This window comes from Hirundo rustica, chromosome 4 (genome assembly GCF_015227805.2).
Source record: "Hirundo rustica isolate bHirRus1 chromosome 4, bHirRus1.pri.v3, whole genome shotgun sequence".
Lineage (NCBI taxonomy): Eukaryota > Metazoa > Chordata > Aves > Passeriformes > Hirundinidae > Hirundo > Hirundo rustica.
This window is the reverse complement of record NC_053453.1, coordinates 52,007,556-52,019,453: the sequence shown is the minus strand read 5'-3', so window position 1 is coordinate 52,019,453 and position 11,898 is coordinate 52,007,556. Positions and strand designations below refer to the sequence as shown.

Below are 11,898 nucleotides of genomic sequence, written 5' to 3'. Positions count from 1 at the left end.
GCCCAGACAACTCTTCTTTCAGGACTGATGCTTTCAAATTCAGGTCAAATGTATAACCACAACAGAAGGAGAAGCAGAAAACACACACACACACACACACACACACAACAAAACCAAAACCAACCAACCAAACAAAACCAAAAAAACACCCCACAAACAAACAAACAAACCAAAACACCCACACCCACCAAAAAATCCCTCATATAAGTTCATATTACCAACTCTGAGTGGGTATGGAATGCAGCTTTCCTGACCATTCAGTTAGCTAATTTTGTTCTTTATGGATATTGCTGTTAGCTTTGTAAGAAAGTTAGAAGACATCATCTGAACTGGCCTAGAAATTATAACCAATCATTTTAATTTTTAATTAAACTGAAGAAGCTGTTAGAGGTCTGTTTTGAAGCCAGTTTAAGTCCACGGAAGGACTTAATCGGGCTTTGTTTGCAGGCATGGTGGCAGCCTCTTTTAAAGTCATTCCTTTGCTTATCATCAAGCCTTGCCCCCATCAGATTCTTCCTCTTTTTCCTAGGTTAGGCACTGGGATGGGCTGGTGACAGGCCCTGCAGCAGTTGCATAGCACTTGTGTGGTGCTGGCGCTTGAAGTTAGGCTACTTTACTGTTTCCACTGCTGACTGTTTGCAAACGCAGGAGAGGAGCTCGGAATGAACAGAGCAATGCAGTCAGGGAGGGAGGGCTGGAGCTAGTCACCACAGACTTCCATTTCCAGATCGTGAGGAAGGACTCAAGCCATTTTAGGCATTTTCTTGGACTTCCTTCTTGGCTTTTAATTGAAATACCCAGGAGGGATGGAGGCATCCACAGGCCCATTTTGCACTGATGTGGGATACTTCTGTGCAAGAACAGACGTGCTCCCCCTTTGTATTGTAGAGTCAGTCCACTGTTGTTAGTCCTTGGCTCAATTCCTTTGCATGGAACAGGGAATCTTCCACATCCCACCTTCTGCAAGCTGATGCACTCCTCTGTGGAAGATGCTCACTGTGGTGAAAATATTTTTTAAAGAATTTTCCTGCAGGAGTTTAAAGCATTTTCTTGCTTTCTAACTACGCTGGGACGACTTGAATATTCAAAACAAACCACATTTCATTCCAATACTTCTGAGGTATAAAAATACATATATACATTTATCCATATATATATATAAGTGCCACAGGAAGACATATGAACCAGCAAATTAGAAAATCACAAAAGGTGTTGAACACCCCTGTTCCTTTTCAGCAGGAATTCAGATGCCTACATCTAGCAGAGCAAACAAGAAAAAACCCTGCAGGATTCTAGCAGTGGTATGTGCCTGCTGCAGGGCCTGTCACCAGCCCATCCCAATGCCTAACCTAGGAAGAAGTGGAAGAATCTGTAGCTGCCAAGACAACTGACACATCCAGCTGCCAGACTTTTCACTATGCTTCTCACCCCAGTGTTGAAAGTTTTGCATCTCCCCTTGTCCAGCAGCACTGTACTTTTTGCCAGAGCAGCTGTTTGGGACATCACCCCCAGGTTGTCTCAGGGGAGGCAGGCAGCAGGCATGCTAGGAACATGCAGCACAGCCAGGCAAAGTCCCCTCTTGTCCATTTCCAAACATGGGGCCAAAGCTCACCATGCAGGGCAGCAGCAGCAGCAAATGGGATTTCTTGTATGGTTGTTACAACACTTTTTTCTCCTGCTTAGACAAAAGAATTTTCTTTGTCCGGGGGAGCTCAATGTCCTGGTCAACCAGAGAGGCTTCTCCTGGGCTTGGTGTTTGGCCGAGCAGCACCGTGCAGAATGCCCATGGCCAAGCCCCTTCACAGGGGGCTCAAATATCTGCACAAAATACTTACTTATCGCATGGTGAAAGAACCTTTTGTGAGGCTGATTGTGCAGCTCCTGTTTTGTGTTTTGCTTTCTTGAAGTTGATTCTTAATTAGCAACAAAGTTGCAGTCATAGAAACACTGAGACTGAGGAGTAAGATCAACCTTGAAATTGTTGCTTTTCTGACCACTAGAAAAGCTCTCTACCTTCCCCTAAAAGCTACTTAACTGTTCTCCACTTCTAAAGAATGATAAACACATCCTTGCTGACAAAGTATCGTGACAACCAGGACCTTTCTTTCTCGTTGAGGCCTGCTGGCGTATGAAATGGTGACCGCCCCAGCCATCTCAAAAAGTTTTAGTTTTACTCCCAGGTGGTTGCACCTTTATTATGGTGCCTGTGCTGTACTGGGCGACTGGCCTTTCCCTGACGCCCGACTCATGTGGTTTGTGACCACCTCCATGCACTGGATCTGCAGCATCCTGTGGCACCTCTCTCCCATGACGGTCCTGCAATCAACGGGAAGGCATCTGAGATGGCTAAAGAGGTTGGAGTAAATATCACAAATCAGCCCATAAATCTCTGCGCTGCTAAAATGATCTTTCCAGGGCTTGAGGTAATGTAGGAGCACAAGAAGAAAGGTGGTGCTGGGGGGCTGCCACAGCTTATGCATTCTGGCTGCTCTCTTGTTGCCTTTTAACAGCATTGCACCATCGGGGTGATGCTCCCTTCTCCAAGGCTCCCAGGCCTCGGATGAAGGACAGGCAGAGAATGAGAACTGAATGTCTGGTGTCACCTGATGTCAGTATCCCTTGCTACAAGAGACCAAAAAGAAAAAAAACCTCATAGGCAATGAAGTGTGAGGATTTGCAAGGAAAATTCTGGGAAGATAAGTAATAAGTCCTTATAAATTAGGAAGGTAGGGAACTGAGGATTAACCCCATTGTTTGACACACAGTGAGTGCATTAGAATCAATTGTATTTTGGTGTTTGTGGTTAATAATTGACTTCTCTTTGCATGTAGAAGGAAAGAAATCATGTCAAAAAGCCAAGATGTACAAGATCTTTTTAGAGAGAAGCAGAAAAAGAAAAAAGAAAAAAGCCAACCAGACCTATATTTCCTGTGAAATTTTTTCATCCGTGGCAGATGTAAAACCAGCTCAGATTGTGTTAACTAAGTGTATTATCCTGTGAACAACAGGGTCCCATTAGTTTTGTCAGAAAGCCAATACCCCCTGTACTGAAAACCTTTTGGTTCAGTACATTTATTTCCCTGTCAGAGATTAAATTTCTTCTTGACCCCATTGAAGGAATCACTTTAAATCTTGAAACATAAAAACTATTAAAGCAGAAAAAAAAAGTTACTTTCCCCCTCTCTTTGTATTTTGATTGCAGACATCAAACACCATGTTGTAGTTCAGTATATAGAAGAATGTTGTAGCAAGTAAAAAACAAAAATCAAAACAAACAAACAAACAAACAAAACCTGAGGGGGGGGGGGAAGGCAAGAAAGGAAGGAATTTTATGGCAGTAATAAATTTATTCTGTTCTTTATAAACATGTGTGGTGTGGATTTGTGTCTGTGGGACAATTCAGGAAACAGAAGAAAAGATAAGTTTTAGGTTTAAATTCAGAAGATTTCAAAGTGCATTTTTTATACCCTCAGCAGTGCTATAAAGATTATCAAGAACTTTTCCACTGGATACAAGAGTCAAAAGAAATAAGAGGAATGTGAACAGTATGCTTCCATTGGGTTGCTAGAATATGTGTAATTCTTTTAGGACAGATTTCCCATGTTAGCTTAAGGTCTGTCTCACAATGATCATTTTTAGCAGATAATTGTAAATACTTTGCTGAGCTGACTGAGTTGCTCAGAAACTTGCCATCACTTCACTCTCCACAACCTCAAAGCATGTGGCAAGTTCAAGGGCCCTTAATTAAAATATATAATACTTTCATTCTAAAAACTCTTGCTTGCATCCCGTAATACTCTGGGATCAATCAACTGCTGATGTAAATGCATTAATTTCAGTGTAATTTAATTTAGAAGCTAAAAGAGTACTACATTTTTATTTAATGATTTGAATGTGCTTTCTGTAAGGGGGAGTAGGATCCCCCCTTACAGAGGGGAGCGCTGAGCCTGGGAAATGAGAGGTAAAGATTTGACCAGCCCTTGGTGAAAGCTGGGAGAGCATGCAAGCCTCTTGCTCCAATCCACTTTTGTGTTTCAGCATGAATCAGGACATGAAAACGACAGATGAAGATACATACATTTCAAGCATGAGATTTGGCTCTAGATCATCAGACCTCAAAGCTGCAACAGTTCCTATGCAGAATGTACTTCTGCCCCTCTCTTAAATTGAGAGGTCAATTTTTGTCTTCTTTTCCTATTTTGCTCTTGTAAGGGAAGACAGCATGGCATTTTCGTTAGAACTATAATGTTGCATTTGCTAATTAAATAAAGTGGGGGCTTTGGGAGAACTTCTTTTAAGCAAAACCATGTGTTCCAGGGAGGAAACATTCTTCTGGTAAACAGCTGAGCCCTTAGCATTAAGCAACATAACTGTGCAGCTATTGAAAACTGTGTGACCGAGGAAGCCTGTGTTTCTGAGACTGACGACTGAAAGCATTTTGCTTGCTTTCAAAAAAAAGAAAAGCCCTTTCTTTTATGTATATGCTAAAAGCAAGAAAGAACCAACTATTGGATGGTTGCTTCTTATGGTTTTAATAAAATTTGTCTCATATCAAAACACTGCTGGGTTTTAATGTTGATGCCGTGCTGAGCAATGTTCTCTGCTCTGGCACAGCTGGCTCTTGGTTTCCAGAAATACAGTTGCACCCTGGCAATACTTGCAAAAATTGCAGCCTTAAATCATTTCCTCAACCCTCTGACCTGTGCCAGGAAGGACCTTCCATGCACAGATCTCATCGCTGGTACAAAGAAGGGGGTCATTCCTCCTCCCTCCCCAGCTGCTGCGTGAGCAGAATGCTGTGGTGGCAGGAGGTAGCCAGGGAACAGAAGTTACCTGCCAGACATGAACAGTAGCCCTGGAAAACTTGGGGAAAAAATACAATAGAGCTGGAAAATGCAAGCAGAAACAGGACTGAGCAAACGGGAGTGCCCTGTCCCTGGCTCCTGCTTTCCGTTCCAAGGGTCCATCTCTCAAAGACACTTGAAGGGCCACAGGGCTGTGGGACAAATCCTGCTGAGGGGGAGCAGGGAAGTTTTGTTTGGTATAAGTGATTTCCTGACCAGCATTAGGGAGGGGGGGGAGGCTGGCTGGGTGACTTTGAGATCTTACACCGCTTCTCCATCCAGCACCTGGAAGGAGAAGGGCACAGTCCCACCTCCCCTCTGGGCCAAGGGCGATGATTATTCCTCTGCCCATTCATCTCACTGAAGCTGGGCTGCTGAGCTCCAAGCATCAACGTTGACCTTTGCAGTACTAAGGGATTTTATCTTGTTCTTTGTAGCCCTCAAAGCAGCTGGGCATGCTTGCAAATTTCAGTAACTATCAGCTAAGGCCAAACAAGATCCCACGATAAAAGTTCAAGGCTCTGCATTCCTCTCTTATTGCTTTCCTGAGCAGATTCTCATTTTAACCAGACTTATGGTACTTTCATCCAGTTATCTTTAAGTACATAACGACTACTGTAATTACTGACAATAATGATCTAATCAATTCTTCTAGGTATTATTTTCATGCCACAAGAATAGGGAAACTGAAGAAAAGAGGATTTTTTAAAATAAATAGGTGTGTTTTACTTTTCGTATTATAATATCCTCTTGATTTTATTTGTATAGGTTTATGTATTTGCTTCTTAGTATGCTTTGTGTTCTATTATTTCTTTCCAGTAATGTTATCTGTGATGGGTTGTGTGTGTGTACTAAAGTTCATTTAAGAAAACTTAAGTGATTTCAGAAAACTTAACAGATATTGAAGAGGCTTTTTGTTATTGTGTGTGTGTGTGTGTGTGTATATATATATATAGGGTTTATCATAACCCTATTTTCCTGACTTTTACTTTCTTCCTCCTTCTTTCACTTTTGATGCTGTCTTTTTTGGAAAAAACCCTGTTCTTTTCTATTTATTTTCCATATACTTCAGCTTGCATTTAAATCTCTAATATGGAAAGCCAACTGAATATGACCCTCTAATGTCTAAAGAACTAAGATAGTCTACTGGGTAGGAAGCTTGCAAGGCAGAACTATGGCTTTACTAAAGTATTAGTTAATCACTTATATATATAATTAATATTCAGAACATATGTTGGTTTGGTAGCATTTATCTAAGAGTTTAAGTTTCCCACAGTTCAGGTATGCTTCCCTGAACCCTTTTCAAGGATAGATAGGCAGCCAGATCAGAGGCTAAGCTGCACAAAAAAAAACCAAACAAAACAACCCAGACCATAAACCCCAAAAAACCCCCAAAACAAAACCAACAACAACAAAACAAAACTCCCCAAAAAACCCCAACAAACAAACACCAAAAAAACCCCTAACAAAGCAAACAAACACTGTCGTCCGTCCCCCCCCCCCCGTCCCCCCCCCCTTTATTTTGTTTGTCAGCACAGTTTCAGGTGAACTGTGTGATAGGATCTAGTCTCTAGACAGGAACAAGTGTCAAAAAACTCTTATTTGAAACATTTTCTTTGCTTCAAACTTGTTGTTTAGTAAAGGCCTAACTTCTAAAAGCATTTAGGTGTTTATGTGCACTTCAGCATCTTTATAAAGCCTGCACTAATTCCTTATTGAACTATTATTGGACTAAGGGCCTCCAGATAGTCTGACAACCTTATATCGACTTATTTCAGTCAACTCCTTATTCCAAGGAGACCAAAAAGTTAAAGTAAGTCTCAGCTGTGTTAAAAAAAATTGCTTCACAAACAAGGGAAACAGTCAATCTGAAAAAAAATTTGAGGTAATATAAAATCTCTATTACTTAAATATTTTGGGAAAATTAGAAACAATAAAAGGTAAAACGCCTGTGAGAACCATTTACATAGTTTCTAAGGTGCCAGTGTTAAGTTTAAGGCTGTTAGCCTTGACAGCTTTAGTTTCGAGACTTTCTTCTCTACGGATTATTTTCCTGAGGCTTATTTGTCCTTGCAAGGCTCCCTCCACCTCTCTTAGAGTACTGCCTATGCCTTCAAGACTTTTCAGAAAGGCTAATGCAATCTTAGGGCATTTTTTGAGTGGTTTGTGTTTTCCTTTTTGTGCTGAGGGAGACAAGAACCATCTTGCCTAGAATAAAACCCGAACAGGGGAAGCTGAAGAGTGGGAGTATGTGATATGGTGGATAACTTAGAGGGCTGTGAATCTTCTGCCTGTGGGCTCCTCTTGTAGGCTGCAGTATTGATTCTGTATTTAGTCTAGGCTCTTCCCAAATACCTGCTTCGGCTCTTAGTGGATTGCAGAGAGCTAAGCACAGAGGGTGAGCGGCAAGGGAAGTCCTCCTCGCAAATGTCCGGGTTCGGATCAACACCCCCTGATTTTCCATTAAAAACATGCACGTGCCTGCATTTCCTTTCCACTCCTATCCCGTAATGGTGTGCAGCTCGACGGAGTCCAAACGCACCGAAGAGAAATGCCGCGATGGGGCATTTCCTCACGGATGAGGCCTCAGAGATTTGAGGATAACTCGTGGCGGGTCCGTAACCTCTGGGACGGCTCAGGGGCTGAGAGGGTTGGCGAAGGACGGCACCAGTGTCACCTGTGCCTGCGACAGCCCCTCTGAGGGGCAGGCGCGCTGTCAGGGCTCTGCGATCCCTCATACCGCGCCCTGCGGCATCCCCGGCACACGCGATGGCCTGTCTGGCAGAGAGCGCGGGGCTTGTGGGCTTATTTACCCTTTCGCATAGAAGTGTGGGGGTTTGGGCTTTTGTTTATGTTTTGTTACGCCGACGGGAGCCTGAGGCAGCTCTGGACACCCCCGGGATAGGCAGTACAGAGCGCCCCCAGATTAGGAGGAATTTATTCACTGGAAGGGCAATAAGGCATTGGGAGCTGCCAGGAGAGGTGGTGGAGTCTCCGTCCCCGTGGGTGTTTATCGAAAGACTGGACGCGGCACTCAGTGCCATGGTCTGGTTGACATGGTGGTGTTCGGTCACAGATTGGACTCGATGATCTCAGAGGCCTTTCCTAATCTAATTTATTCTGTGATTCGCACATGCGCTCGCCCACCTCGGGGTACGGGCCCCGCTCCCCAGCCCCTTTGCTCGCCGGCCGGGGGCTGCCGGCCCGGGCTGCCATGTCTGTGGCGCAGCACGGCCCCGGATCGACGGCAGGAGCGCTCCGCCCGCCGGCGCCGCGGGGAACCGGCCGGGAGCCAGCGGGGAAGGAAGAAGGGTGGCGGCGAAAGAACTGCGCTCTTCCCGCCGCCGCTCCAGCCCACCGGGCCGGGTAGCAGACATCGGGTGGTGGGATAGGCCGAGACGGCCGCAAGGTCCGACCAGACTCCCCCGGGCCTACGCCGCGCACTTTAAGGCCGACGGATAACGGCGTGTGGGGCGGGGCAGGAAGAAGGAGGGTTGTTTTTTTTTTTTTTTTCTTTTTTTTTAAAGGGAAAAACCCTTCGCCTTTAAGCGTCGAGGCCAGTGGAGTTTGCGGAAGAGCCCAGCGAGAGGCGAGCGCTGATTGGATGAACGCGGTCTCGTGACGGTGGCCGGGGCGGCCCCACTCTCCCCACCCCACCGGGGCCCCGCGTTCCATTGTGTGCGCTAGCGCCGCCGGGCCCCGCCCCGCAGGGCTGACCGCGCCCCCGTGGCGGCCCCGCCCCCGTGTGCTCTTGGCTCATTTCCGGCCGCCGCCGCCACCGCCGCTTCCCTCCGAGGGCTCGGGAGAGCGAAGGAACAACAGCCGCCATTTTGTTTGTGTGTGAGCGACGGAGGGAGAAGGGAGCGAGAGGCCGAGCCGGACGGGGCGAGCCAGGGGGAGGGCAGCGCACAGAGACCCAGGGGCTCGGACAGGGGACGGGGAGAGAAGCGAGGAGCCCAGACGTCCCCTCCCCCCCCTCCCCCCCCAACCCTAGCCTGCCCATCCGTCCCCGCGCTATTCCTTTTCTCTCCGTTTCCTTTTTCTCTTTTCTCCTTTTCCCGGAATTCTCTTTCTCCGCACTGCCCTCCGCCCCCGCTTTGCCCGCTCCGCACACACGCCCCCAGAGCGCCAGGCAGGGGCAGTAGGGAGCCTACGCTCGGCCCCCGCGCTGCCGCCGTCCCGCCCCGGCCCCCCCCTCCCCCCCCCCCCGCCGGGCAGCGCCAGGGACCCCCTCCCCCGCCCGGCCATTCCGGGGCAGATTCTCCGGCCTCCACCGCCGTGGGTTTTCTCCTGTTTTATTATTTTAATTTTACCTCTTGCTCCTCTTCTCGGAGGAGTCGCTGCGCGGCCTCCCCTCCCACCCGGACTATCAACCTCTTCGCTCCCTTTTCCACCCTCGCAGAGGCGAAGGGAGAGTCCCCACCGCGCCCGAACAGCGGCCGAGGGTCTCCTCTTTCGCTCATAGCGCCCCGCATCGCCCGTGGGTCCGGGGGATCTGAGACAGGCAGTCCCCTCCCTGCCACCGTCCTCGGCCGCCCGGGAAGGGGGAAGGTAGGCAGAGAAGGCGGGAGGGGCCGGCTTCTTCCTCCTCCTCCTCCTCCTGCCGCTGCTGTGGGATCGGCCCCTCTGCCTGCGCCGGAGGGGGAGCAGCCTGCTACTGCGAACGAGAGAAAGAGGAAGGGGAAAGAAGAGAAAAAGGGGGGGGGCAGAAAGGGTGTTGAAACCCGCCCCCCACCTTCCCATCCCGCGATCGGTGCTGCCTCCATCAGGACAACAACCCCTCCTCCTTCCCTGCACAACAAGATGTGAAGCGGAGACTCCTGGGACTTATCCTCACCTTCCTCATCCTTACAGCTCCCTTTCTGCAGCCATTAGCGACGGGCGAGGAAGAAGCGAGTGGATCTGGGGACTCCTCGCGCTGTGCCGCTTCCCCCGCCGCCTCCCCCCCAGCCCTGTCGCTGGCGGTGGGTATTTTTTTCGCAGGGTGGTGTTGGAGGGGGAAGGAGCCGCTGCTAGAGGACGGTGATCTTTTTTCTTTTTTCCTCCTCCTCGCCCCTCCTTCGCCCGCCTCCTTGTGGCGATGAGGAGGAGGAGGACGAGGCTGATGGCGGCGGTGAGGAGACAGCAGGAGGAGGAGACCCCTCGAAGGATGAAGATGATGATGGTGGTGGCGGCGACGAGGAAGTACCAGCACAACAGCCGGGATTAATTTTACTAAAAAAAAAATATTCACCAGCTTTTTTTTTTTTTTTTTTTTTTTTTTTTTTTGGCGGGGGCTTTACCTGCTCTTCCCATCTTCGTTCAGCCATTTCGCCTGAGGGAAGAGGCCTCACCCTCGCCCGCCCTAGCTCCCACTTCTCCCAGCTTCTCCACTGCCGCCTTCCCAGAGTCCGAGGAGCAGAAAAAGGGGAAATTGGCCCCCCTTCTCCGCCAGATCCTCCTCACTCGCTGGCGGCGTTATTGTTGTTCTTCAGCTGTCTCGGGGCCCCAGAAGAACGTGAAGGTTTTGGGGTTCACCCCCCACCTTCTCTTTGCTCTGAGTGATTGTCTAAAAAATTAAAAATGGCCGAGAATGTGGTGGAGCCGGGCCCGCCTTCAGCCAAGCGGCCTAAACTCTCTTCACCGGCGCTCTCCGTGTCCGCCAGCGACGGCACAGGTCAGTCTTGGGGCCCCAGACCCTCCCACTTATCGGTGCAGCAATTAGTGCCCTTTTCTCCCCTCTTTTGCCTAAATCTCCCCCTCCCTTTTGCTGCTGTTAGCTCGAGCTTGCCTTTCTCCTTCCCGACTATTTCGCCTGTTCTTGCTCCGTTTGAATCTGTTTGCCTTAATGGCATAGGGAGGGTGTTCGGATGTTTTTGCCCTTCTGGTTTTTTGGAAGTGATTGAAAGCAAAGCTGTTCAGTTTATTGTGCTTTTGATCAGCTGCAGATAGGACTTAACAGATCGTCATTTTCGTGTCTTTCACAATAGTAGCTATTACCGAGCTCCTTGCTAAGCATAATAATGCCAGTTGCAGAAATACGAAGTAGTGCTAAAGATGATGCTTTTGTGCACTTTATTGTTCAATTACATGTGTACACACAAGTGTCTTGTTTTTGTGCTTTATTTTGCGTATACGGGGTTCTTTTACTGCTTGTTTAGAAAAGAGTTTTATTTCTCTGTTGTTTTTCTTTTTCCTTCTTACGTGCGGTCTACTTATATGATTTACTTTTTACAATCTTTCATTCTTCTTCCTTGCAGAAGTGTATCAAAATACTGCTTTTCTGATTCAGATAGACTATCGGCTTTAGGAAAAACAAAAGCTAAAAGCAAAATCCAGATGCCATGCTTATGGCATAAGGTTTATTGAGACTCTTCTCAGAGATGAAATTTTATTCCACCTTCTTTGCATTAAGAATCAATATGGAGTGTAGTTCATCTTGCATGTTTCTTTGCTGCACAACCAAAATGTCTGAAATTCCCCTGTAGACTTAGGAGCTATGAAGCGAAAACGGACATCTCTGCAGTCCTGCAAAGGTCCTTGGTGATGCCGCGAAGGCAAGCTTGAGCATTGTAATTTTAGGTGTCCCAATCCCTAGCAAATATGAACTGGTTGTACTGGGAAGGGGGGAGGAGGGGCTGTTCAGCTTTTTAATACTTCTTGCAAAGCAGGTGAGTATTTTGTGTCATTTTGCTATGAGAATACTGTTACCTGTCCCACAGGAGTTTCTTTGAACTCAGGTTAGATCCTATTAGTCTATGGGATATGGAGGATGCCTCCTCCTGCCAGTCTGGTGAGTGGTGGCATTTCTGAAGGCACCGGTGTTCTTGTTTAATGCAGTTGACAAAGGCAAGAAAAGGAAAGAGGTGTGGGGTTGGTTTTGTTGGATTTTTCTTTTTTTTTCCTGAAAAGCTCTCTGGCAGTTAACATCAAGCTTTAATAGCATGTCTTTGAACAGTGGATGTTTTTCTACTTGGGATCTTCTCTAAAATTTTGATCTTGCCTTTTCTATTCTCTATAAATGATGTATTAGTTTTGAAAAGTTTGTGTGTGACTTTCAGCGCATATTAAATAC

The 11,898-nt window shown here is 47.3% G+C and overlaps 1 protein-coding gene and 1 long non-coding RNA gene across 2 annotated transcripts in view; one reads left to right on the top strand and one right to left on the bottom strand.

The window, feature by feature from the left end:
* Positions 1-9,081: 9,081 nt before the first annotated feature.
* On the bottom strand, positions 9,082-10,235 carry LOC120751495 (uncharacterized). The gene is made up of 3 exons (XR_005700458.2): positions 10,127-10,235; positions 9,682-10,058; positions 9,082-9,501 (listed from the first exon to the last, which is right to left on the bottom strand). It is a non-coding gene; the product is annotated as an uncharacterized LOC120751495 (long non-coding RNA).
* A 127-nt stretch (positions 10,236-10,362) lies between these two features.
* The window catches only part of EP300 (E1A binding protein p300), a 62,711-nt gene continuing 61,175 nt past the window's right edge, over positions 10,363-11,898 (top strand). Inside the window, exon 1 of the mRNA XM_040061430.2 lies at positions 10,363-10,500. Within this exon, the coding sequence (XP_039917364.1) occupies positions 10,407-10,500 (94 nt within the window). The 5' untranslated portion in view covers positions 10,363-10,406. The remainder of the gene's footprint in view (positions 10,501-11,898) is intronic.